General features: G+C 47.8%; 1 protein-coding gene across 5 annotated transcripts in view; it reads right to left on the bottom strand.

Annotated features, from left to right (window-relative positions):
* MYO9B (myosin IXB) overlaps window positions 1-21,519 on the bottom strand; it is a 41,047-nt gene extending 19,528 nt beyond the window's left edge. For 2 of the 5 annotated variants that reach the window (XM_033136487.1, XM_033136484.1), the window contains exons 1-15: window positions 20,608-21,519; window positions 14,200-14,294; window positions 13,891-13,953; window positions 13,011-13,110; window positions 11,591-11,691; window positions 11,168-11,297; window positions 10,682-10,771; window positions 9,680-9,796; window positions 9,120-9,254; window positions 8,598-8,719; window positions 8,190-8,331; window positions 7,916-8,111; window positions 4,779-4,854; window positions 1,419-1,532; window positions 848-887 (exon numbers count right to left, since the gene is read on the bottom strand). In XM_033136487.1, the coding sequence (XP_032992378.1) occupies window positions 848-887; window positions 1,419-1,532; window positions 4,779-4,854; window positions 7,916-8,111; window positions 8,190-8,331; window positions 8,598-8,719; window positions 9,120-9,254; window positions 9,680-9,796; window positions 10,682-10,771; window positions 11,168-11,297; window positions 11,591-11,691; window positions 13,011-13,110; window positions 13,891-13,953; window positions 14,200-14,294; window positions 20,608-21,456 (2,370 nt within the window). In that variant the 5' untranslated portion in view covers window positions 21,457-21,519. Of the gene's footprint in view, window positions 1-847; window positions 888-1,418; window positions 1,533-2,713; window positions 2,804-4,778; window positions 4,855-7,915; window positions 8,112-8,189; window positions 8,332-8,597; window positions 8,720-9,119; window positions 9,255-9,679; window positions 9,797-10,681; window positions 10,772-11,167; window positions 11,298-11,590; window positions 11,692-13,010; window positions 13,111-13,890; window positions 13,954-14,199; window positions 14,295-20,607 lie in introns of all 5 variants that reach the window. The other 3 variants (XM_033136483.1, XM_033136485.1, XM_033136486.1) reach the window with 3 other exon arrangements.
* Window positions 21,520-27,534: the final 6,015 nt, after the last annotated feature.

Here is a 27,534-nt window from a genome sequence, read left to right on the forward strand (position 1 = left end):
AGATGGAGTGTCAGACTAGGACAGGCATAGGCAGATTCCAGCCCTCCAGATGTTTGGGACTACAATTCCCCTTATCCCTGACCACTGGTCCTGTTAGCTAGGGATGATGTGAATTGTAGTCCCAAACATCTGGAGGGCCGGAGTTTGCCTATGTCTGGACTAGGACCTGGGAGACCTGGGTTCTAAAATCCACTCTTAATGGCCACACCACACCGGCTCTCTAATCTGCTTCGGAATATTGCCGCTTATTTGTTTTTAAATGGCATTCTTGGGTAGGAAGGGTGAGATGTAACTTTTATATATATCACAGAATCATAGGGTTGGAAGGGCCACAAGGATCATCTTGTCCAACCCCCAGCAATGTAAGAATCTTCTGCTCCATGTGGAACTCGAACCCACAACCCTGAAATGGAGAGTCTTGAGCTCTCTCTATATGCATAGCAAATTGACTCTGGTACAGTCATACCTCGGGTTGTGCTTGCTTCAGGTTGTGCGTTTTCAGGATGTGAACGCGCCGAACCCAGAAGTACCGGAACGGGTTACTTCCGGGTTTCCTAATCGCGCCACGCACCAAATAGTGCCACGCACATGCGCAGATATGGCGCTTCAGGTTGCAGGCTTTTCATGTTGCGAACGGGCCTCCAGAACAGATCCTGTTCGCAGCCAGAGGTACCACTGTACTGCGTCAAATTCACACACATTTTGCAGGGTGCAACAACGTGAAACTTACACAATTTATTTATTCTATGCTGTCCTCATCACCATGCCACCAACCACCCCAAAACAGTTTCTCTTTTAAAGGAAAACACAGCCCAGCAAATCTCCGGACGTTATCTGGCGAGCTTACCTTTGGGATGGCCTGTTTTTGCTTCGGGCCTCTGCTCTTCCTGTTGAAATATACACATATATATCTGAATTCTCAAGTGCTAATCAGCAGCCCTGGTTTTGGTAGTTCAGCGAAGCCATGCCTAGCAAATTAGATCAAGCAAAGCAGGCTCAGTGAGCCAGATGATGAGCTGGTGACGCTAAGTGGGTGGGTGGGTGGGTGGGGAGGGTCCTGCTCCAAAGGGTGGCATGGAAAGCGTGTCCCATGACACTAATCCCACGTTGCCAACTCCTGCAATCCTGCAAGGTGCTTCCTTGCTTTGATTTTAAGCCCCGAGCCTTTGAAAAGTCAGGATTTCCCGCCCTCTTTCTGTTACGCTTGAGCTTTTGTTGCTAGCAAGTCAGTAAGATGTGCTTTTGAAATCCAAAGGGTGGCCCCTGCAGCTCCTAACTAGCACACAAGGTAAGCTCTTCAGAAGATCTGCACGCGCCTGCTTAGCTCCACACTTGCCACTCTCCTCCTCCGTGCAAATTTCGCAAAGCAAGCAAGTCTTGGCCTTTCTCTCCACCCCCCCCCCCCAGCGCAAACTCACAGGAAGTGGCAAGTGGGCCTCTGGAGCCGGCTGAGCGATTGAAGGAGCCTGCGGGGATCTTCGCCCTGCCAGGGCAGGCCCTTGATAGTCCTGACTATTTGCTCATGCAAGTCCCTAAGACACGATACACACCCGACACGAGGAAACACAACACACACACAGAGAGAGAGACAGCCGTGAAGAGACAGAACCACCAGGGATTAAACAGAGGAGCCCCATCATCGCCCAGCATGCTCAAAGGATGGATGACAAAAGAGGAGATGGTCCTGGGGTTGACCTGCTGTTAAACGTAGACGTTTGGGGTGTGTAAATGGGGGTGCTGCTGCTGCTGCTGCTTGACTACAATCACAGTTTAGTTTCCTTAATATGCATTAATTTGACAATATTGCATCTTCCTGTGAGTTTTTACATAAAACCCCTGTTCAAATTCCTTCCAACACTGTTTGCAGAGCTGAATTATCTCAGGATTTATGAATCGTATAGATCTCAGTTGGTTAGAGCATGGCACTGATAATGCCAAGGTCACTGGTTCAATAATCCTTGTACGGGCCAGTTGCATATTCCTGCATTGCAGGGGGCTGCGCTAGATGGTCCTCGGGGGTCCCTTCTGACTCTAAAGTTCTCTGGATCCACCCCATAGCCATGGCTCTGCACAAATGCTTCTTGTTCCAAGTTTAGCTCCCAAGGTCAGCCAAGGAAGATCTCCTCCAGCCCTCTACTCATGCACCATGCTTGCGGAGAGAGTGTCTCCACACACACACACACACACACACACACACACACACACACACACACAAAACCCTTACCTTTGCCACCCTCCAGAGAGAGGCACAAACCAGAAAGAGGACAACAGAAATATGTGAAAAGCCACACCTGGGCAGATGAACACTTCACAATGCTTCTGGGCTGTGCTGACGGCCAACCCATTCAGATACGGACTATTTGCATATGGCATGTCCCCCGCCCCGCCCCTCAGTTTCTCAAAACATTTCATAGCGTCAGGGTGTAAACTGCTGCAATTTTTGCACCGCCGAGTTAGCGGAGAACAAGGGGCCACGAAGGCTGCTGCAGCCAGGACATTCTGAGTGGGCAGAAATTAGCCCGATTCGGACATTTACATTACGGCAAGGCCAAGGTTACAGCTGATGCTCAGGGTGCGTCCCAGCCCCCTCTCCTGCTCTGCCTGCCCTGTGTGCTTGGTACCCTGCGCCTGGCGTGCACAGAAGGTCCGTCTGCCCAGGATAGCGTTCCCCCCGGCTGCCAAGAGCCCGCTCCTCCGCCTCTCCCCCACTTACTTCTTGCTTCCGTACGAAGCAAAGATGTCCTCAAAAGCGTTTATATCAAACTCCTCAGAGCAATCAAAGGAGAAATCAAGCACTGAGCAGCTGCAAAAAGGGAGGGGGGGCACACATGCAGAGAGAGGCTAAATAAACAGAGTAATACAGAAGCGAGCAAAGAGGGCGGCGGCGGCAAGAAGGTGACGGGAGATCATCATATCCCTCCCCCCACTCCAAAAAGTCTTCATCCTCCACATCAATTGCCGGCTCAGATGCCCAGAGAAAAAGCAGGTGCAAGCAACTGATGCTTTTGGGTGGCAGAGGACATACTCCACCCCCCAGGAGGGACACAACATGCTGAAAGGAAAGACACAAGAAATCTGGAAACCAGGAAGAGGCTGCAAATACGCAGCTGCGGGAGAAAGGGGATGCCTTGGTTACGAGGCCAAGCCAGTAGTTCCCATACTTTTGGGGGCGCTGCCCTCCCACTTCCATGAGCTCACCCCCAGGGCCCCCTACCCTGCAAAAAGCTTTATTCAGAATTGCAGCTTACATGACCCAATCAGGAAGATAATAACCCAGTCAAGTTCCTCCATCCCTCCAGATAAAATTGGGGGAATGCCTGGATCAGGGATGGGGGGGGGACTGCATCCCTCCCGACATGACTGGGAGACTGGAATGGTGATGGGAGTTGGGCAGGCCAGTGACATCTACAGGGCAGCCACTGCCCAATGTAAAAAGGAAAGGACACATTTCTCTTTCAGAGCTAACTTTTAAGTTCAGTCGATGGACCAATGGGACGCTCAGCAGATTCATCCCCCACCTGACCCGCTTCGTCATTAACTGTTCTTTCATTGGGCCAGGAGAAGCCCAGATGGGGAGAAAGATCCTGGTAAACCAAGCTCCCCGGCTGCTGCTGCCGTGATTCACACAGCCCTGGACTCCACCGCCAGAGGTGCCGGCCTCCCTGGTGGCTCTCGAGGGCCCTGCAACGGCCCAGGGACACAGCTCTAGGCAACACAGAACCAGCAACTTCAAGTAGGGGAGCCCACCAACCCAAGCATGGAGTCACAACACCCATTAGAAAGATGGGAGGGTGGGGTGGGTGCTCTTCTGAGCAGTTGGATCAGAGAAAGGTGCAGAGAGGACCAGCCCACTTTAACCTTTCTTCCCCTCCCCCCCCCCATGACCTCCTTAGCTACAGATTTCAGATGGTTAAAGGGGTGGGGGTGGGGGGTCAGCAGAGGAGCTGCTTTGGGATTTCATGGGGTGCCTACCTCTTCCTCCATAATCCGAGCACTGGCTGGGGAGACAGGAAGACAGAGAGAGAGAGAGAGAGAGAGAGAGAGAGAGAGAGAGAGAGACAGACAGACAGAGACAGAGAGAGAAAGAGAGCATGTGTATACTCATGCGGATGCAGAATACAGGTCACTGATGGCAACAAGGAGGAGGAGGAGGGGTGAGGAACCTCAGGCCCAGAGAACAAATGTGGCCCCACGCCTCGCGGGCCCTGTGTGCTCTGCCTACTTGTGCTTCTGCCTCCCTCCCCCCACCCCTCGCCACTCAGAGGTGTCCCACTGAAAAGGGTTCCTCACCCCGGAAGCAGAGGGCCTGCGCATCCCTTCGGACTGCAGAAAGAGGGGCTTTGCGGAAGCGAAGATGCTATAAAGGGAAGCATGAAGAAGTGGGGGGGGGGGGAGAGAGAGGGAGGCAGGGCCCCAATCCAGACACAGCAGTGAAGGGGAGAAGCTGGCTTCCACAATGCACGGACTCAAGAGTCCTCAGCCCCTCCCGCAAAACCAGGACATCTCTCTCCCTACCCCACCCTGGGCTTCTCCTTTCTGCTGGAGTTTCTTCAAGTTGCTGCCCCCCCCCCCCCACCATCTGAGGGAGTTCTCCTCTCTCGACTTGTTTCAAGCCTGTGTGTTAAAGTCTTGAAAAGGGGTATTTGTTAACAGTGAAGGCAACAGGACCACTGAGGTGGGATGGGAAGAAGGGCAGGGATTGATACAATTCAAGGACTCCCCTTTCTGGTCCAAAAGAAGTAATAATTAAGAAAATAAGAGTAGTAATCAAAGCCTACCGATAAACTCTTTCGATTGGGGTGTTGGCTTGCTGCAGTTCACCCAGGGGTACTCTGGGTCCGTGGCGCACCACGCCTGGCAGGGGGGGAAAAGAGAGACTCTGTTGGCGCTAAATAGATTGTCAGTGGCAACCAGCAGTCTTTCCTCCGCAGCTTTTGAGGTTTCGCTTGGTTTCAGTCACTCAGAAAGGCTTTCCAACAAAGGCAAGAACCACTCAAGGAGGGAGCCTGCATTCCCCTTGCAGGTGTTTTTGTTTTTAAGTTAGCTCTTTCAAAACTGACTCCGGTTTATTATCGCGTAATCTGTTATTAGTTTATAGAACACTTAATGCCAAAACAAGCTTCACATCAGTATAAAAACCAGTTAGGAAAACATTAACGTCTGATCTCCCTTTCTCCCCTTGTGTGTTGTGTTGTTTTAGATTGTAAGCCTGCAGGGGCGACCGTGTCTTCATGGACTGTAGGCAAGCTGCCCGGGGAGCCCTTTCGCATGAAGCGTGGAGTGCAAATGCTCCAAAACAGACATTAAAATATACACACACGTAATTAAAATGCACGGTAAAACAAACCCACTGAAACAACATAGTAATTACAGTGTTCCCCCGAAAATAAGACACTGTCTTATATTTATTTTTCCACAAGAAGACACACTATGGCTTGTTTTCGGGGAAGGGCTTATTTTTATTACATCAGTTGTTGATGGGGCTGCCCGCACCTCTCTGGTCACCTCCAAGCCTCCTTCCCGCTGGAGGAGCCGCCCTCCAGCTGCTGCCCATCTTCTTAACCGCTGCCCGTCGGTATGCTGCATAGCCACGCCTATCCAGGGCCGTCTTAAGGGTGCTGCCGGCGGGGCTGGAGCTGTTGCAGGGAGGCGCCACATCCAGCCTTGCCTCTTCCTTGGCGCCCTCCAGAACTGCGCCTATCACTATGTCTTATTTTCGGAGTATGGCTTATGTTGCGCAAATGCTTAGAAATCCTGCTATGGCTTATTTTATGGGTATGTCTTATTTTCAGGGAAACACGGTAAAACAGGAGACTCGGGTCGAGAGGCTGAGGAACGCCTGAGCAAATAGATACGTCTTCAAAAGCCGTAGGGGTGAAAGCAAAAAGTCTGCCTCCGCGTTACCACAATAAAGGAATTAAAAACATAAAATCAACTTTAAAAACAGGAATCCCAGATTTAAGGTGGAGGGAGCGCAGAGCCAAGGAGGTGTAGAACAGGAAGCGAGAGGGAGGAGGGCGTGAAAATAATAAATATTTAGGGGCGGGGCACCTCATCTTATCCTTGCTCAAGGCGCCATATTACCAAAGTCTGCCCCCGTCTCCAGGGTTTCAGACTCAGGGTTCTCTCCCAGCCCTCCTTGAGATGATGCCAGGGAAGGAACCTGGAATCTCGTGCAGGCAAAGCAGGAGCCATGGCCCTGCAATAACAGATGCGAAACAATCCGGAAACTACAGATAAAAAGAGCGGGCTGCAATAATTAATTCAAGGGCCTGAAAGAATAAAGGAAGGTTTCAGACGGCTCGATAAATGATATCAGCCTTGGCACAACCTGTGCCTTCCTGGGGTCAAAGCTATCGCCATTATGCGGCAAATAATTACCAGCCATTAAAGCTGCAATCCATCCCTTTTCCAGAGAAGAAACCCGGCTTTTAGGTCTGTTGCAGCAAAATGCAATAGAGGAGTCTTGGCAGCACCTTAAGTCTCAATGCCACAGAGAAAAACAGGTGTCTTTTTAAGGTGTCGCACTTCTGACCCAGCAGGGAAAAAGTACTCCAAGCGGTAAAGTGTGTAGAGTGCTTGGGTTCAAGAGAGGCTCGGGTTCAAATCCCCAGCAGCCCATGAAGCTCGTTAGGTGACCTTGGGTCGCTCACTGTCCCTTGTGAGGGGAAATGTGTCCGGAGGCAATAGACAAAGTGTTCATTGTCTCCAGTCACAAGGCAAAGCTAAACAAAGCCATCTGCTATAAGCAGTTTTTACCTGATTTTCAACATCGTGAATTATCAGCAGCTAAATATTGTGATGTGCTGATGTATCATGATGTGGGGAATGTAACTTGCCCGCTTCTTCCTCCTCACTTTAGGTGACCCATCAGGAGGAAAAGGCGACCCGGGAGAAGGCAGAGGCCAGCAGGAAGACAGAGCCTGAGAAGGTCCCAGGTGAGCCCTTTCTCGGGCTCCATCTGCAGGCAATTTGAGCTGGTGATACATCACAGCTCCCCAGCTGCCGCCAGCACAGTGCAGCCAGGAGTCATGTGTTCTGTGCTGGAGGCGGCGGCGGCTGGGGAGCTGCAATGTACGGCCAGCTCAAAAAGTCCGAAACTGGGAAACTGTGATCTCAACATCCTGCCCGTTTCAGACAATTTATCAAAGTATCACCCAGCTCTAATCACCATGCTAGCTAATGCTGCCGCGTAAAACCCACGGCCTCTTACTCAGAGTAAACTTGCTAAAATGTATAAGTCTGAATCAGATAAGTGCTGGAGAAGTAACGAGGTTGAGGTCACGTTTTATCATATGTGGTGGACTTGTAAAAGGATAAAAGAGTATTGGGAAATGATATATAATGAATTGGAAAAAAATGTTTAAAAGTAACTTTCAAAAACAAAACAAAACCCAGAGTCGTGGGGATAATTCAGAGGGAAATTCCCGCTACTACTGCGGCCTGTGTTTTGTTAGCCCCCAAATGGAAAACTATCGAGGTCCCAACTAAAGAAGAATGGCAACTTAAACTGATAGAATACGGGCAGCTTGCAGATTTAACTTACAGAATAAGAGAACAAGAAGAATGTACGTATAAACAAGATTGGAAAATGTTTACTGAATTGTGTTTATTTAAAAATGCTGGTAGCATTAAGATAAATTCAACAGTGTAAATGAGTTTTGATGGATGTAACAATGGATTACCGAATGGTTTAGTTCATGTAAAATATGCAGGAATGTATGGTATGCAAAACGAACCACAGAAAAAGAAGGGAAGTAATTGATTTAAGGTTGTTTAAACAGTCTCTATCCTTTCTTCAAAATCTCTATCAAAAAGTAATGGAAAATTATTAAACTTTGAAACATCAACTACCTTAATCCTTTCTTCCTAATTTCACACAAATAGCCACAGGGTCAGAACCTCACACTCTCACCTGCCATTTTCTGGGCTCTCTGGCGGCCGCCCTCCGCGAAAACGGCCATGGCTCGGATGGCGGCTCGGAGCGTGGCCCAACGGAAGACGGCCACGGGGTCCATCCCAATGAGCTCCCGGACGTAAGCGCTGTCGCTGCTCCGCAGCAAGGCGACGATATCAGGCCGCATGTAATCCATGTTCTTCTCCCGGAAATCCTGCAGGGAAGTGAGGGCCAATGAAGGCGAAGCGCAGAGCAAGGCAGGCAACCCCTTAGCTAGTGTTTCTCCCCCTACCTTTATCTGGTATTTCACTTTGCCTGCAAAGTGCTGGATGATGAAGGCCGGCTCCAGGACGGGCGTCCCAATGAAGAACTTGTTGTCCTCGTGCTGCTGCTTGAACTTGGCAAGAAGGGTCTGGCTGGTGGCGTGCGGGAAGCTGAAGCAAGGAGGCGGGAGAGGGTTAAAATAACAAAACACTTCTCATATTGTTGTCAATGGCGTCTGTCTGTCTTGAGAGGCAATGGAGTGTGGTTCCAGGCATGAAATGAAACTGACCAAAGTGACCTCCACGGGGCGCAGGCCTGCGCAATGTGCATAGAGGTCCTGGCCTGTCAGATCACAACACCCCCCCCCCCCTCACTGAGATAGTCTGCTCTGTGCAAAGCTCCATCGAAGGCTGAGCTCTGCGCCAACTGAACTTACTTGCTTTCTTCATCCAGCAGGTAGAAGAGGCCGGTGGGCTTCTTGCTGATGAGGTGGATGCAGGCCACGTTGTCGGTATAGTCAATGTTGTGCCATGCGATCCCTTCGCTCTGATACTCTTCCTGTGGGCAAATGAAACAGATCCTTGAAAAGCCGGTGTCCCCTGCCCTCATAAGATAGGACTGGGGAGGGGCGTCGTCCAATGGAATTGACTGACAGAGGGCAAGGCAAATGGCCATGCGGTGGTTTTAATTTGTGCGAAGAGGTGGATGCTGCTTGGATGGCTTTGAAAGAGGGTTGTTTTCATTTCATGGAATTCATTTACTGCTTGATTGAGGGGAAAGAAACCCCTGAAAGCGGGTTTTCAAGCAAGATAAAACAATAAAGTTATTAGTAAGATCCAAGCAATTATCCTCTCATCCCAGCAGGGTGAAAACACTCAAAGAAGCAAGGCCTGGCGAGAGAGTTCTGTGGGCTTGGAGGGCCAACATTTCAGCTCCCCTCCAACTGGAGATTCCTTACCTGTTCGAGCTTGAAGATGTGCTGATTGAAATAATACTGCAGCTGCTCGTTGGCGTAGTTTATGCAGAACTGCTCGAAGCTGTTGGTGTTGAAGTCCTCAAAGCCAAAGATGTCGAGCACCCCGATGGAAAAGCACTGCACAGTGAGAAGGAGGGAGGAAGGAGCGAAGGAAAAGAGGGTGGCGTCAGGAGGACAGCGGGGCAGCCACTGCTTAAGAGTCCCGTGATCTTTGCCGACTGTAAGTGGCAAGAAAGGCCATGCTCGTTGGTGTGTAATTGCGGCAGAGAGTCTGCTAGGGCTGGGCAATATATTGATGTATCGTCCCAAACCAATCTGAAGTCTGTATCGTGATATCGGTTTCATAATTGCTGCGAATCAGGATGTGTGTGTCTGCGTGTGCGCTATGCAAAAATCATGATGTGGGGAAAACCGCGAAGCCTGCCAATGCCCCTACATTACAGACATTGTGATATATCAGCATATTGCAATGTTTAGCTGGCGATATTGAAAAGCGAGTATCGCCCAACTCTAGACGCTGCCATTGTTCCCGGAAGACATACCACCACAGATTCCTCCATGTCCTTCTTGTTGAGGAGTGCGTGGTTAATTCGCAGAACAATCCAGTCGAAAAGGGCGCTGTAGAGAGACTTGGCCATGGAGTCACGAGCCGTGATGGCCTGCAGGTTGGAGAAAGGGGCACAGACGAAGGAACGTTGAGGAAATCTCGGAAGATCAGGCTCAAGGGGGCCCTCTTGGTCCTGTTCCCACACTGACTTATCCAGATGCTCTGAAGGGAAGCTTTCAAGCAGGACCCGAGCTGCTCCTAGTGTTCTTTACTTGTGCATCCGTAGATCTCAGGGCAGTTCACAGTACAGTATAAAAATACTCACAGCACACGAGTGCACCAAGATCAGTGTTGTCTACACTAACTGGCAGGCACTCTCTATGGCTCCAAGCAGGGCATCTTTTCCCAGACTGAACCCAGGCCTTCTCAGCTGCTGTAAGGACCCCTGGAAGGTTAAGTCCAGTCGAATTTGACTTTGGGGTGTGGCGCTAATCTCTGCTTTCAGGCTGAGGAAGCCAGCATTTGACCACAGACAGCTTTTCCAGGTCATGTGGTCAAGCGCAACGGGACACCGTGACGAGTGTCAGAGCGCACGGAAACACCATTTACCTCCCCCCTGCAGTGGTACCTATTTACTCGCACTGGCGTGCTTTCAAACTGCTAGGTTGACAGGAGCTGGGACAGAGCAACGGGAGCTCACGCCGTCGCAGGGATTTGAACTGCCCAAGAGGCTCGGTGGTTTAGACCCCAGCACCACCCATGTAGCTGTATCTATGTGACTCCTGCTGTTATGACACTTCTTTCCTTGTTTTTTTTTAGTTGTTTTCTTTCAAATCATGAGACCTGTCGTAAGGCAGCTTACGAAAACCTCAAAATAAAGAAGACCATCGGCTCAGCTCACCCTGTGATCCAACCTACTCCTAAAAAATAAATGTTGCCTTTCTCTGTGCTTTATCAGTAACACTCGTTAGCCAGCTCTTAGCACACGCCAACTCACCTCGCTGAGGCTGTAGGGCAGAATCAGCTTGTCGTTCACTGTCACCGTTTTTCTTTTTGTTAATACTTCCACCAAGATTTCACGTTTCACCTGGAAGAGTGGGGAGGGCGGGAGCAAGATCAGGAATGAATGACCTGAGAGAGGCAGACGGAGCCAGCCTGCAGTGGTTTTGCTACCCCTTGGCCCAGAGTGTCCCCCAGGGACCTGCTCCCTCAGTCCATGAAATATATCCATTAGATATATGGGAGTTCAGCATCTGGAGGGCCACAGATATTCCCCCACCCCCGAAATAAACCTCCACCATTCCTGGATCACTTTTAAACTTCGGGGTGAAGAACTTCCATGGCTCTCCAGAAAAAAAGAATGAGAGAACTAAATGTTTGGGAGGAATAATAAATAAAATGTTAGGTGTCATTGTCCCCTCAATACCGCGCCCCCCCCCGGCAATCAATCGGCAGATTTTCTTAATGAGGAGGGGTCTGGAACCTTCAGGAGCTGGGAGAGAATGTCCAGCACTTTGGGGGGTCCGACCTCCAGGCCCTCGTCCCGACCTGCCGCCCGCTTCTTGTAGGTAACGTTCCCCAGGTACAGAATAGCAGACAGGACTGAAAAAATCCTGGAGAAAGAAAAACACAGAAAGTAGAGTTGAAGACACCAGCTTGCATATGCAGATGCCCAGAGTGGCTGGGGCAACTCAAGTAAGATGGGCGGCATAAAAATAAAAAATAATAATACTGGCTGCAACTTTATAAATATCTGGGTAGACCTGTCTAAACAAAAATGTTTTTAGCATGGAAGGCTTCCCTTTGGAGCATCTAGCTATCCACTGTGAGAACTGGACAAGTTGAGCCCCTGCGGTGAGCCTGACCCACCTGTTGCAGGGCTTTCCCAATGTTCTTATGTACTTACTGTTTTTTGGTCGCCGGAAGGAATCCGACCATCTCCATGGCTTGCTTTAACCGTTCAAAGTCGTGCTTGAGGTCTTCCCCATCTTCAATTTTCAAGTTATGCTGCAAGAAGAAAAAAATAAATGACTAAATCTAAGTACAGAAACAAAATCAAAGTTGGGGGCAGGTGCAGAAGTCCTTTGCTAAGATGACACTTGGTAACATTTGAACTGAATCCAACGAAGTTCTGCTCAGAGCACTGCCATGGAATTTCATGCAACCAAGTTAGTCATGTCCAGCGGGTCTAACTCAGAGCAGGACTAATGCTGATCAGAGCTCCTTATGTTTAAATGCAGCTTGAAATTTTAGCATTTCAACATCTGTTACCAATTAAGTTCTCATTGAACAGAAGAACATAAGAAGAACTCTGCTGGATCAGACCAAAGCAGCCCCATTTAGTTGAGCACCCTGTCCTCCCAGTGGCCAATCAGATCCCCCAATGGGAAGGCCACAAAATATTGGATTACCCAGTAATATATGTCACATACAAAAATCCAGGGTGGATGGTTGGTACAGAAAGAAAAGGGCATTCTCTGTGGCAGCTCCTAAGTTTTGAAATTCCCTCCCCACAGAGGTGTGACTGGCTCCTTCACTCTCCGGCCTTTGATACCTGAGGTGTATGTTTCCAGGGCCCACCTTATCCCTGAGATTGTAATCTGTTTTTAAATCGCTGTAACCCAGCCTGGCTAGTGAAGGGCAGCTAAAAAATGTAATTGTGTTGATAATAATAATAATAATAATAATAATAATAATAATAATGATGATGATGATGATGTATAGATAAGTTGGGTATGTTTGGCCTGGAAAAGAGAAGACTGAGAGGTGATATGACAGCCATCTTCAAATATCTAAAGGGCTGTTCCATGGAAGTTGGAGTGGGCATGTTTTCTGAGTGTAAGAGCCGTTCGACAGCGGTCTCCCTCAAAAGATGGTGCATGTTCCTTCCTTGGACGTTTTTAAGCAGAGGCTGGGAAACCATCTGCCGTGGATGCTTTAGCTGAGATTCCTGCATTGCAGGGGGCTGGACTAGATGAGGTCCCACCCAACTTTACGATTCTATGATATGTGTGTGTTAGTATTAAATATCATGAATAAAACAAGGATAACTTTTTATAAAAAGAAAAGAGGGAGGCATGTGGTGCTCAGGAATGGGGTGTCCAGCTGGCTGCATCAGGCCTGACCCTGCTAGGAAACCCTACTCAAGACACATGACCTCTGGCCTTCTGGGGCTGAGCAAGGCGATCCCTGCTGAACACTTGAGTGGGAACAAAGGAGGCCTGTTTGGGGTCCCCCCCCCGACTACCTCTGGAGCGTGGGGCAGACACAAAAGCTCCTTTTGCATCTGTCCCAGCCAGGCTCGCATAAGGAGGGCCTTTGTGTACCTGGTTGAGGTAGAAATAGTCTTCAGGCTGCTTGAGGTGGAATTCCTGACGCTCCTCCTCGCTGACGCCAAGCAGCAAATAGTAGAACACATGGTAGTTCCTTCAGGAAGGAGAACACACACACAGAGAGAGAGAGAGAGAGAGAGAGGTCTGTTAACAGAAGCCGCTTGGCTTGCTCTTTTCGTAGCTTGCACACCTTTCTGCATGTGCTTCATCCACCAAACACTCTATGTACCTGCCCCCTTTTGCCCCAGGGAGCACAAGGGGGTGCACGTGGTTCTCCCCGTTTCACCCTCACAACAACCCTGCAGGGTTGGGTGCGGCCGCATGCTCAGTTGCATCAAATCCCTCCCGAGAGTTCAAGTAAGAGTAACGGGATCACAAGCCCCTTGTCCCTGTTTTGACAAAGGTCATCCATCTGGGAGACCAAGGCTGATTCAGTCCTGAAACCAGACTGAAGTGGATCCAGACTGTCCATAGAAGACGATCAGTGGGCCCCCTGGACAGGTATGGGCCTTTGCAGATTTAGGAAGTTATCTGCCCCTTCCTATTTACACCCATTTTTTCTTCACAACAAGCTACACAGTGCATTAGGCTTAGAGGCAGTGTCTGGCCTGCTGAGATTCAATCTCAGGTCCCAGGGATTTTGCACGTCTTAATAGATTTCTGGCTTCTAAATTTGAGCCCTCCCTCATTCATCCACCCACCCTTATCTCTCCTCGGTTCCTTCTCTGGGTGCACAGTAGTAGTAATAATAATAATAATAATAATAATAATAATAATAATAATAATAATAATAATTTATTAGCGATGACTTTCCCTTTTCTGAAGTGTAAAATGCACCATGTATTTCAAGTTAAAGCACAAACTTTCTCCTCACCTTTCGTTCTTTTCCTGGGACACCAAGCGAGATTTTTCGAGCAGGTACTTTTCAACCACAGCCCTGGAATCCACCAAGAAAAAAAAGAGTGAATGGGGGGAAAGAAGGAAAAGCTGCCCCCCCCCCCGGTTCTATGGTCCTAGAATCCGTGGAGCCAGACAGGCCATTTTCCTTATGAATGACAAGGGGGGGGGGAGGAAGAGAGGGGTTCTCACTTCCAGCAATATTCTGCTGGTGGAGGACAACTGCTTTGTGAAACAATGAGGACAACCCCCCCCCTTCACCCGAGAGCCTGGAAGCTGCACTCACCCCCGGACAATGCCGTTCTCCAAATAGTTGACCTGGATGAATTTCCCAAACCGGCTGGAATTGTTGTTGTGGGCTGTCTTTGCATTTCCAAAGGCCTGCAGTGAAGTGAAATAATGAGGCAGGTGTCTGCAGCAAAGTTCAGAAATGACTGACAGTAGCATTCGTCAGTTAAGTATTTTTATTTATTTACTTGATGGGGGGCACCTCCCCCTCCCCCCTCGGCTACACCCATGGGCAGTAGCTCTCAGGGTTTTTGGGACTGCTGACTATCCCAGTCCTCAATGGATTGAAGCTAGGACATTCGGTGAGCAAAGCTTGCGCCCTATCACTGAGCTGCGGCCCTTGCCCTAAAAACATTGTACGATTCTAGTCCTCATGGTCTACAAACCATGGTCTATGCTTATAAAGAGCTGAATTGTTCCTCTTCCCTACTCAAATAACTAAAGGCAGCCAAGATTAAACCAGAGATTTTCTGTACTCAGCAGGTGCTAGGTTCTGCTGTTGACACAGTTATCGTTACAGATAGAATAACAAAGCTCTTTCTCTCACACACACACAGCTCAAAGTGCTGGCAGCACACCACCCAGTCTTATTTAAATCCAGAAAACCGTACTATATAAATTTATCAGGCTTGTAACACAAGGTTCAGCACCAATCCTCCTTTGGACCCCATCAGTGAGGCCGAGAGGGAAGTCTTGTCGTCTGGGCAGCCCATGAACCCTTCCCAGGTTTGCGCCCCGTGGAGGTTACAGTTTGATTTCATCCCCAGAGGTTCACTCTGTCGTCTCTCGAGACAGATGGATGCCAGAAACGAGGCACGGAGGCTGGACCAAACAGTTTTCTCACTTACTCTCTTTCTGCAAGTGCACACACACTCATGCGTTGTGACAGGCAGCTTGCTGCAACACCCACAACATTTAGCATATAGCTCACAGGCCTGGGCGGAAACCAACCCCAAACTGGGGCTGACTCATTTATCCTAGAGTCACAGAGCCAACACAACATCCTTGTGACATCAGAAGAATAAGCAAGGCTATCTCTCTCTCTTTTTTAATGAAGTTAGGGCCTTCCCTCACCCTCCTCCCAGAAAACCTACTGACTCGATGACCTCCTCACCATCAGCTGCAACCCCCTGAGCTGAACACTGGAAGAAAGTAAGAAACGGAGGAGAGAAAAGATGAAGTAAGAAAAACCACACCAAAAAGAGAGAGCAAATGTGGCTTCCAGAACAATTCAACTCACAAAGTTTGCAGGAGGGAAGGGGGGGCTTTGGTAGGAGGGCTGGTGTGAGACAACAGGCACCAGGTGCCTCCTGTGGGAGGGAGTTCCACTGTTTAACCCTGCATTTTCTTTTGTCTGTCCTGAATCTTCCAACATTCAGCTTCACTTCATGAATTCTAGCTTTATGAGGGAGGGAGAAGAATGCACTTTCTCCAAGCCATGCAGAATGTTATAAACTGGATAGTTGCCTCTCACTCGCCTTTCCTCTTTACTCTAAACACACGGATGCTGCAATCTTTCCTCCTAGGGGAGTCACAGCTGAATGTCTGTTGGCTGGATGACTAAAGGCGGCTTTAGGCCAGGGGTGGGGAAGGTCTGTGGCCCTCCAGATGTTATCAGATGCCACCACCACCACCACCATTCATGACCTTTGACCCTACTGGCTGCAGGGACTGCTGAGAGTTCAATCCCCAACTCCCTGCACTTTAGGTTACGTTCCTAGATTTACGCAGGCTCCATTTTGTTGCAAACCAACAGGTTTTTTGTTGTTCCAACAGGATGCACTGAGGTCATTTTGAGAAACGCCACGAATTTTGAACTGGGAAGCCTGGGTTTAAAAGCTCAATCTGCCCGGACCGATCTCCTAATTTCCCTTCTTCTTCGCCCCTTTTACAATTACCCATGTAAGCCGCCTATGGCTTCTGAAAGGAACCCAAGAGTGTGATGACCTCATCTGTGTGGTATTTAGCCCAACTACAGAGCAAATTCTCCAAAGCTGATTAAAAAAAATAAAAAATAAACCCAAGCTGGACCATATAAACTCCCCAAACAATGTCTGTGGCAGCGAAATGTGGCTATTTTTGAGAAAGGGTATCCACCTATTCTTACAGCCTCTCAGAGAAAATCTCCCATCCCCACCCCCCACCCCCCAAAACCCCAATGCAAGTTGCTAGATTAAGAGAACGAAAAAGAAACTCTCTCCAAAATGCTACCCGCAGTGCCAGGACAGAATCTGTGCCACAAAAGGCTGCCAGTAGCTTTCTTCCTGCCCTGCCCCCACCCCCATTTCATTGGGCTTCATCCACTGGCAAGTCCAGTGGCACGGAAGAAGTCGGCCCCGAAGCCATGGGCTTGAAATGAGTCTGGCTCAACGCAGAACTCTCTTCCCCGTGCCAGAAGGCAGGCATGACTCCGAAAGCATTGGAGCAAGAGTCCTTTCTCGGAAACTTCCAATAAATGAATTTATAGAGGCAGACGTGGGGGGGGGGGTTCTTCCCAACAACTGCACGAGAATCTCAGCTTCCCAAACAGCCGGCGACCAGACAGGCATTCTGGGAGTGGTCCTCACAATTCCTTATGATATTTCAGTGCACCTGAAGACCTTTAGTGCTATCTGCTGCACCCTCCAAAAGGCACCCACGATGCCTATGCTCTCTGATGCCAGTGCTGGGGACAGCAATGCTATCAGTTGCTGGAAACCACAGGAGGGGAGGGGGCTCTTGTGCTCATGTCCCCCTAACTGTGGACTTCCCAGAAGAGCCGTCCGGTCGGGTGCTGGACTAGATGGGCCACTGGCCTCAGCCATCAGGCTCTTCTTAACTTTCCCTCAAATGGAGCCTGAAGGACTTCCCTTCCCTTCCCCCACCCCCTCCAAAAGTCTGAATGAGTTAGTAGCAACCAATGCCATGCCATCAGCTGATCCCGGAGGGGCTCCCCACAGCGACCTCCTCCTTCCTGTTTTGGCCGACAGACCACAAGTGGAAGAAGCTCAAAGAGGTAGCCAAGCCTCAGAGAATGTCACTTCTGCTTTCTGGTGGAGGTGGGGAGGGGAGAGGGAAGGACAGACACACCATGCAGGAGCTCTGAAGCATCCTGCCCAAGTCACTTTATGAATGGAAGCAAGATGTGGGGGGGGTGGGGGAGAAGCAGCGCCTGTCTCTGTTTGCCAGCTGAGGTGGATTCTCCTTACCTGGGCTTCAGAAATCAGAGATGCTAAGAGAGTGGAGCTTATTTATGTGTCAGAACAAAATCACAAACCTTGCTGAGAAACTCACTAGAGCAGCCTTTCTGAACCTTGGATCCCCGGATGTTGCTGGACTACAACTCCCATCATCCTTGACCGCTGGTCCTGCTAGCTAGGGAGGGTGGAAGCTGTAGTCCCAACAACACCTGGGGACCCAAGGTTGAGAAAGGCTACAGCAGAGGACAGGGGGAGCACCTGTGGCCCCTCCAGATGCTACTCCCATCATCATCATCCACGGACGACTGGGCAGGAGGGCATCTGGAGGGTTAAAAGCAGTGCTCTTGGGCTCAGGTCCTGCTTGTGGGTTTCCCGCAGGCATCTGGTTGGCCACTGTGAGAACAAGGATGCTGCACTAGAGGGGCCCCCTTTGGCCTGACCCTGCAGGCTGTTATGTTCTGATGATCTCAAGCAAGCAACCATAAAATATTCAGATAAAAATATGGACACATTTGGACATAAGGGGCAAGGACAGCAAGAAGCCTGAGCCAGTTTGCTTTAAAGCTTAACAGTGGCTGTGCCCCCCCCCCCGTTGTTATTTTCTGCTTTTAACAGTATTTATTTTATTGTTTCTGGAACCCCGCCCAGATTAAAGGCTCTAAATGCAAATAATGAATAGAGCTGACTGGTCTGCAGCACAGGAAAAGGATTATTATGGTTATTCTGAGGAACACAAGAAACTGTCTCATCCCAGTTCAGTCTACTAATCCTTTGTTTAGCCAAAGGTGGTCTGCGCTCTCCAGGGGTCGTTCCTTCCTACCAGGAGCCAAGGGGTGGGGGCAGAACTAGGGACAGTCTGCCTGCAAAGCGGCTGCTCTGCTACTGAGTGACAGGCTCCCTTCTCCAGTGGTCCTTAACAACTTGAAACGAGCTACAATTGGAAGAAAGTCTCACAGATGCTCCTCCCATGTATAGGAGGCATAGAGTGCTGTTCCTGCATGCTCCTGAGCTGAGCAGATGCCTTCTCTTTCCATTTTTAAGCACCTGCTTGCAATTTGACTATTCCTTCAGGCAACTAGGAATACACATTTCCACAACAGCTGGTTCCTTTTTTTTTATTTTTACTTTTTTAAAATACAGTTTTATGTACTACTATTGTAAACTGCTCTGGGGTGTACTGGGCGTTACGGGGGGCTCTCTGGTAGGGGACGTGTCATGCTCCTTCTGGGGGGTAGTTTGTCCACCTTTGGTCCCCACCCTGCACTCAGCTGTCAGCATGCAGTAACGGCCACACCTTGGGAGCGGCTTCAACTGGCTGGCCAAACTAGGTGAGGGGTGTTGGTGGGTCTCAAACCCTCAGGGTATTCCCTTGCATGTGAAGACAGGCTCCAGAGGATGGAGTGGACAAGACCAATAGGGGCTCCAACGATAAAGAAGGGGGATTCTGCCCCTGTTGTAGAGGGAAGTGAGGGGCAGGTGGGGCTTGCCCATCTGGGAGAAGGGAAACTCTGACCCTAAATCTCCTCTACCTCATGGGAGATCTTGGGGAGAAGAAAAGGCTCAGGAGCAAACCTTCCACAAATCCAGTGTCCCTAATGCATTTGGATGGCACCTGGTGTGCTGAAGTGGTAAACGGTGCAGGCTGGTGTTGGGAGCACACTGGAACTCTGCAAGGACCCAGGAGTGACAGAAGCCGCTCACCTGAGTTGCAGCCAGCCTATTTGAGGAAGAAGATTCTTTGCTCGCTGAGGATTAGGAAACAGAAGCAAGCATGTGACAGAAAAAGAGCAGGGGGGGGGGCAGGACGAGAGAGAGAGAGAGAGAGAGAGAGAGAGAGAGAGAGAGAGGCCTATGCAAAGCAGAGTGCAGCTCAACACTGTGCAGAAAGGCTAGATCTTTGTGGAGACTTTTGCTGCCTCTCGCTCTGATTAAATGAAACCAAGCCATGAGGTCAGCTTCAACTCAGGACTTGAAAAGAAAAAGGCAGCCAACATCCAATGACCGCCCCCCCCCCCGCTCCTGTTTCTTAATCTCCATTTGTGAAAGACTGCATGGGTCAAATATGACTAAATAAGGAGAGATCTCTGAAATCCCAGGAAAAATTTTGGTTTGCGGGGGGAGAAAGAGAGGAAGATGCTGCTAAGGAGAAGGTCAGGAGGAGAGCCCTGCACAGAAAACAAAGCAGGGCCCAGCACAGAGGAAAAGGCCCCGTTTTAATACTTCCTTCCTCAGAGCTATCCAAAACCTCAATAGTGAGCGGCTTAAAAACCTATATAAGAACATCAGAGGAGCCCTGCAGCAGCTGAATCCAGACAAAGCGAGCCCATGTAGACCAGCCTCCTGTCCTCACAAAGGCCAACCTGATGCCCCCAGGGGAAGACTGTAAGCAGGACCTGAAGGCAACAGAAGTATCTCTCCTCACTTGTGATTCCCAGCAACCATCGCAGCTGGTAGCCCTCGGCAGCCTTAAGCATTTGTCAAGCCCTCTTTCAAAGCCATCCAAGTTGGGCGTCATCACAACATCCTGTGGGAGCAATTCCTACATTGGCTCCCCACTATGCTTCCAAGTGTTGGTGCTGACCTTGAAAGCCCTAAATGGCCTCAACCCCGTATATCCCAAGGAGCGTCTCCACTCCCATCATTCAGCCCAGACACGGAGATCCAGCTATGAGGGCCTTCTGGCAGTTGCCTCCCTGCGAGAGGTGAGGTTACAGGGAACCACGCAGAGGACCTTCACGGTAGTGGCACCTGCCTTTGTGCAGCACCCTCCCAACAGATGTCGAGGAAATAAACAACCACCTGGGTTTTAGAAGACATCTGAAGGCAGCTCTGTATGGGGAAGTTTTTTAATGTTTGATGTTTTACTGTGCTCAATGTGTTTAATTTGTTGGAAGCCACCTAGGGTGGCTGGGGCAACCCAGTCAGATGGGTGGCATATCAATAAATAATTATTAATTGTTATTGTTATTACTATTACTATTATAGTTTAGCCAAACACTGGGTAAATATGTACTTTCTTACGCCTGTCCTGAATCTCTCATAAGGACCTAAGAAGATTCAAAGCAAGCCCATCTAGACCAGCCAACCATCCTGTCCCCCAGTGGCCTGAGCTCCACAGAAGCAATCCTCCCCACTCGAGACCCCCAGAGACCGAACCCATCCTCCCTGGTTACAAAAAGGGCTTGACAGCAGAGAGGGGGGGGGGAGTTTTACAGGTTGCTTTTCACCTCCAGCACCGGTCCAGCCCCCAGAATGGTCCTCTCCACCCCGCTGGCATAGCCCTTCTGGCTGAGGGCAGTGAGGCAGTGGATCAGGAAGTTGGTGCTCTGCGTCTTGCCGGAGCCGCTCTCCCCGGAGATGACGATGCACTGGTTGACGTGCTTCTTCAGCATGGTGTGGTAGGCCACGTCGGCGATGGCGAAGATGTGGGGCTCCAGCTTGCCCAGCTGGTGGCTCTCGTACATCTGGACGTACTTGGGGTTGTAGATGGGCAGGAACTTGAAGGGGTTGATGGCAATGAGGATGCTGCCGGCATACGTGTAGATCTTCTGCTTCAGGAAGCGCCGCTTGAGGTTCTCCAGCAGCGTGGCCTCCGTCAGGTTGGGCAGGTTGCACAGGTCGTTGACGTCCTCCTGCAGCCAGGGGAGGAAGCCTCGCTCGACTAGCCGCCGCGCCTCCTCCCGCCCCTCATCCTCCCCGGAGGCCACCTGCAGGTGGACGTACTTGATGCTGCCGTCCGTGTTCCTCTCCTGCAGCAGGAAGTAGTAGCCGTCCTGCCGGGGGTGCTCGTCCTGCGCCCGCCGGGGCCACAGCAGGACCCTGTGCACCGGGGAGTCGTTCCCGTCCAGCACCCACTCCTCCCCGCCCGACTCCTTCACCTCCACCAGCACGTAGTGCTTAGAGACGTCCAGGCTCAGGGAGCCGATGACGTCCCGGATGACGTCGGCGGTGGTGGCGTCTTTGGTTGCCGTCACGCGGCAGCAGGAGGCACTTTCGGCCGAGAGCTGGGGGTAAATATGAAGAGTGTAGGCCGCCTTCTCCAGGCAAGCTGCACCACCGGCATCTTTCGCGCTCATCCTGCCTCGGCATACCGCCCTGGGCTCGGCTGCAGGGCTGGGTATCTGGAAGGAAAAGGAAGGAGAGAGGCGGATCAGGGAGGATCCCAAAGTGGAGGCGCTGGGCAATGGACCTGGGAGACTGGGGTTCGAAACCCCACTTGGCATGAAGCTCACTGGGTGACTTTGGGCCTGTCACTCTCTCAGCCTAACCTACCTCACTGGCAGTGTTAGAAACTCAAGATATATAAGCAGGGCACAAAATGGCTCCTTAAACCAAGGTTCCAGTCACCAAAACGGAATGTCTAGTTGACATTTTGGGGCAAGACGGCTCTAAAGTCTCATTTTTTCAAATGATGGACTGACTGGACTGATTGAACATCTGGCTAGTTCAGAGGACAACCTTGAGCTAGGAGAAGAACTTTGAGAACCTAAAGAAGAAAAGTCACTTGATCCAGGGACAGTCCACATACCTATTGGCCCATTCCAACCTCTTTCGCTTTATGCTGACTGCTCCTGCTCAGGCTGCGCAGAGAAAGCATTTTGGTTCCCAACATTCATTGCGATTGTGCAGATAAAATATAACGGATAGAATTCTACAGGAAGGGTTATTAGTGCGTGAGAACAGTCCAGATCCAAGGATCCCCTGATGGCGGAGATGTCAGGCGCCATCCTTGGTCTGACTTGAAATCAAACTCTCCAATACACAAAAGCTGCTTTGGAAGGGGAAGATTCAGGAGAAATGGCAAAGGCCTATGTTTTTTTAAGCTCCTTGAAGACACCAGCGTTGCTCCAGGTCTAGGCAAGCCCAAACTACCGTCACCTTGGATTTCTGATGTCCCAAGGGAGGAAGAGAAATTTCCATGGAAATGGTACGATGTGAGGGATCTTTCCCACCTCAGGGAAAATTTCTACAACACATTTTTCAGCGGAAAATTTTCTCCCATTTTAAAAGAAATCCGTAACATTAGCTAGCGACATTTTAAGACGCCAAACCGGGCAGCTGGAATGAACACGGCAGTAATCAAATCTGAAAATCAGAAGCTGCAATTAGCTTCTTTCACGTGATAAGTCTGAAGTGGTACATACATTTACAGTCAAGAATGGTAACAATTCCAAGTGCCTTCATTTCCCCCCTTAAAATCCACTGTAAGGAAGAGTTTAAAGGTACGTCGCTTGATCCATCATTTTTGTACAGACTTCCAGGACTACCTCTACCGCCAGGGGTACCAGGACCAAGTGATAAGGACCCAGAAGAAGGCAAGAAGGCAGAAGCAACTGGAGGAGAAGCTTAAAACAAAGGAAAATGGCGCTTAAATTTTTGACATGGAATGTTCGGGGATTGAACCAGAGACCAAAGAGACGCAGAGTATTCCATGGTTTGGAAAAGAAAAATTTGGACATTATATGTTTACAGGAGACCCACATAGTTCGGCGACATAGAAGATTACTACAAAATAGAAAACTAGGCCAAGAGTTCATATCATCAGATAAGGTCAAAAAGAGAGGAGTGGTAATATATGCAAAGGAGAAATATTGCCCAAGACAGTTATTTAAAGATGAAGAAGGGAGATACATCGCAATTGAAATCAAAATACAAGGCGAAAAATTCTTGATTCTGGGACTTTATGCACCAAATGATGGAAAGTCAATTTTCTACAAAAAAATACATGACTTGCTGTTGGATTATTTGGATTATAAACTAGTTTGCCTTGGAGATTTTAATGGTGCAGTTTCCACTTTAATGGATAGATCCCAAAGAACTAAATTAACAAATGATGGGAAACTACCTAAGACTTTTTTTCGAAATGGTGGACAATTTAAACTTGGAGGATGCTTGGAGGTTAAAAAACCCCACCGATACTGAGGCAACGTACTTCAGTGAATCTCAGCAGTCATGGTCGAGGATAGACTACATCTGGATATCGAACGAATTGGCATCGAAAATACAAAAAGCGGAAATCGGCCCAAAGACTTATTCGGATCACAATCCTGTACAGGTAACCCTCAAAATGGTTTCCAAGGGTTCTTTCAGATGGAGAATGGATGACGCGTTGATGAGAGACACCAAGCTGGTAGAAAGAGCTGCGAAGAAGATGAAGGAGTATTTTCAAATCAATTGGAATTCGGATGTAGAAAAAAGAATTGCCTGGGATGCGAGTAAAGCGGTAATGAGAGGATTCCTCATAAGTGAAAAAGCAAAAAAGAAAAAACTACAAAATGCTGAAATGGAAAGACTGTTGAAATTAATTAAAGTTAAAGAAAAAGAGTTAAGAGGACATCCCAAATCTCTAAGAATTTAAAAGGAAATTAAATACTTGCAATCCCTGTATGCTAAAATTATGAACCAAGATATAGAATGGAAATTGAAAATGATGAAACAAAGATCATTTGAATCTGCGAATAAATGCGGAAAACTACTAGCTTGGCAACTGAAGAAAAGACAAAAGGCAAATGTCATCGGCAATTTAGCAGTAAATGGGAAAATAGTGGAGAACCCGGAGGAAATCAGAAAGTGTTTTCAAAAATTCTACAAGCAACTGTACAAGGAGGAGAGGATAAAAGAAGAAGAGATAGACCGATTTTTGCAACAAAATAGCCTGCAAAAGTCCCAGAGGATAAACTAGTAACCCTCAACCACCCAATATCGACCCAAGAGATCGAGGATGCAATTAAGAACATGCAACTAGGAAAGGCACCAGGACCAGATGGACTAACTGCAAAGTTTTATAAGACTCTTAAAGATTGGCTTTCGCAGCCTCTGAAAGAAATTTGCAACAAATATTGGAAGGAGATAGGGCACCAGAGACGTGGAAAGAAGCCTTTATCACACTGATTCCAAAACCAGATACAGATAGAACGCTAATGAAAATTATCGTCCAATTTCCCTTTTGAACGTGGATTATAAAATTTTTGCAAATGTTATGGCTACAAGATTAAAAGAGTGCTGAAAGACTATATACATAAAGATCAAGCGGGTTTCCTTCCAGGAAGACAAATAAGTAACAATACAAGAATTATTGTGGACATTTTAGAAAAACTGGAAAGAAACATAAATACAGAGGCAGCACTATTGTTTATTGATGCGGAGAAAGCCTTTGACAAGGTATCTTGGATGTTTATGAAAAGAATTTGGAAAAGATGGGAGTTGGAGAAAGATTCTTAAATGGTATCAAAGCCATTTACACAGAACAAGAGCAAAAATAATAGTAAATGGTGTGAATATCGGAGGAAATTGAAGTTGAAAAAGGAACAAGACAAGGGTGCCCTATCTCCCCTTTATTATTTATTACGGTCCTGGAGGTCCTTTTAAATATGTTACGAAAAGAGAAACAGATAAAGGAATCAGGGTGGGAGAGAAAGAATACAATTACGCGCCTTCGCAGATGATTTGATGCTATCCCTACAAGAACCGGAAAGCAGTGTCCCCAAAGCCTTGGAATTATCGAACAATTTGGACGTGTAGCTGGCTTCAAATTAAACAAACAGAAAACCAAAGTTTTAAGTAAAAATATGAGTGCAGAACAGATACAAAGATTACAAGATGGCACAGGCCTCAATTTTGTTAAATCTGTAAATATCTAGGTATCAATCTCACAGCAAAAAATGTGAACCTGTACAAAGATAATTATGAAAAACTGTGGACAGAGATAAAGAAAGATCTGGAGATATGGACAAGATTGAAACTATCGTTAATGGGAAGAATAGCAGCGATTAAAATGAATGTCCTACCAAGGATGCTGTTTTTATTCCAAGCCATACCAATTTTGGATAAAATGGACTGTTTAAGACATGGCAAAGGGACCTATCGAAGTTTATATGGCAGGGCAAAAAGCCTAGAATTAAGTTTAAGATTTTGACAGACTCTAAAGAGAGAGGAGGCTTTGCCCTGCCGGATTTAAGACTTTATTTTGAAGCAGCGGCCTTTTGCTGGTTGAAAGATTGGTTTAAATTAGAGAATGTAGATGTGTTGGACTTGGAAGGACACGATAACATGTTTGGTTGGCATGCATACCTTTGGTTATGACAAAGTTAAAATCCACAGAACTTTTAAGAGTCATATAGTTAGGAAATCTCTGTATCAGGTCTGGATCAGGTATAAAGATTTACTGGAGAGAAAGACTCCTAGATGGATATCACCAGTGGAGGCCAAGGCCTATAAGAGACCAATATGTTCTGCAAGTTGGTTACGATATATGGACATATTGCAGCAGGAAGGGGACTCATTTAAGTTGAAAAGTTATGATCAAGTCCAAAAGTCAGGTCCCTGACTGGCTGCAATACCACCAGGTACATGAAACATTTAAACTAGATAAAAAAATTGGTTTTCAAGTGGAAAAATCAAAACTGGAAACAGAACTGATCCGAATCGAACTCTAAAAAACCTTTCCAAGATGTATAATTTGTTGCTAGAGTGGCATACAAAAGATGAACTGGTTAAATCAACAATGATAGACTGGGCAAAAGATGTGGGTCATAATATTATGATGGACGACTGGGAGAGATTGTGCCAAAAAGGTATCAATTTTACTGCATGTAATAGTTTAAGAGAAAATGTAATGAAAATGATATATAGATGGTATCTGACACCAGTTAAGTTAGCTAGAATGAATTCTAAAATGTCGGATGTGTGTTGGAAATGTAAATCGTCGAAAGGTACCTTTATCATATGTGGTGGTCGTGTTCAAGGGTAAAGGCCTTCTGGGACAAGATTTATAATGAGCTTAAGAAGGTAATGAAAATTACCTTTTGTAAGAAACCAGAGGCATTTCTTTGAGCATGACCAATGAAGAGATACCCAGTCAGGATAGAGTATTTTTATGTATGCCACGACAGCGGCTAGAATTTTATTGGCAAGAACTTGTAAGGGTGAAGAGCTACCGACAATTGAAGAATGGCAGACGAAGCTGATGGAGTATATGGGAGCTCGCAGACCTGACCGCCAGAATCCGAGACCAGAGGGAGGAGAAGGTGTCGCAAGATTGGAAGAAATTTAAGGACTATTTAGTTAAGTATGTTAAACTGAATGTTTGAATATTTGAGCAGAAATATACAAAAGAGTCGGCTTTTAGAAGTTTAAGGTTAGTTATAATGGTTTAGAAGAAATTTTTGATGTGATAGATCTATTTGCATAAGAAGGTTTTAAGATTAGAATACAAGTTAAGAAATATATTGGTTTAAATAAATTTAAAGAGCATTAGGATATTGAGTATAAGTTAATGGGAAAAGAAATGAAGCTACCTAAAGAGTATATATGTTTTTTGAAGACAGAGGAGGGACCAGGGGAAGTCCCCCAAGAAGTTAAAAATAAGTTGAGAAACAAAGATAAGTGTTTGGTAAGGTTTGTATAAGTTTTCTTTTTTGTATGGTATTGTTGTGTTTTATACTGTTGATTGTGTATTATGTTTTTATTGTGTTTATGTATGTTTAATGTTGTTTTTGTTTTGTTTTATGGTAAAATAATAAAAAATCTTATTAAAAAAAAAATCCACTGTAAGGAATGTTATCGCCATATCTTAAAACATTTGCAAGCATTTCAACAAAAAAGTACTTTCCAATGGTTGTATCAAACCAAGTTCTACTCAAGAGTAGACCCCCCGTGATACAGATGCAACTGAGTTTGTAATGTCCTATAACTCCATTGGGTCTACTTATTTGATACAACCCTAAAAAAAGCTTCCAGTTTGTTTAGAGCAGGGATGCAGAGAAGTACGAGGCAACAACAGCCACAACCGTCCAACTGACAGGCCAATCTCAGCCTTGGTGAACAGGCGCACAGTGACCCCAACATGCAGCCACCTGTGCAAATGGACAATGGCATTTTTAAAAAAGAGCCCTATGCACACAGAATTAACTGCAGTTCTCGATGGGAGGAGCCACACCTTAAGACAACTTGTAAAAACAGCCCAACACCGAGCTGCGAGGGAATGTAAAAACTCAGCACCCAAGCAGGTGGGCAGGGTGAAGGAAAACAACACAGCCAAGCTGAAAGGGGAGTTGGAGTGGGCGGCCCTTTGCATCCTTGCAACTCTACAACTCTGGGATTCTGTAATTCTCCAGAACGTTGACTTGCAGAGCCAGTTGCCAGGGTCGGTTCCA

The sequence above is a fragment of the Lacerta agilis genome, chromosome 18, assembly GCF_009819535.1.
Source record: "Lacerta agilis isolate rLacAgi1 chromosome 18, rLacAgi1.pri, whole genome shotgun sequence".
In the NCBI taxonomy this organism is placed as follows: Eukaryota; Metazoa; Chordata; class Lepidosauria; order Squamata; family Lacertidae; genus Lacerta; species Lacerta agilis.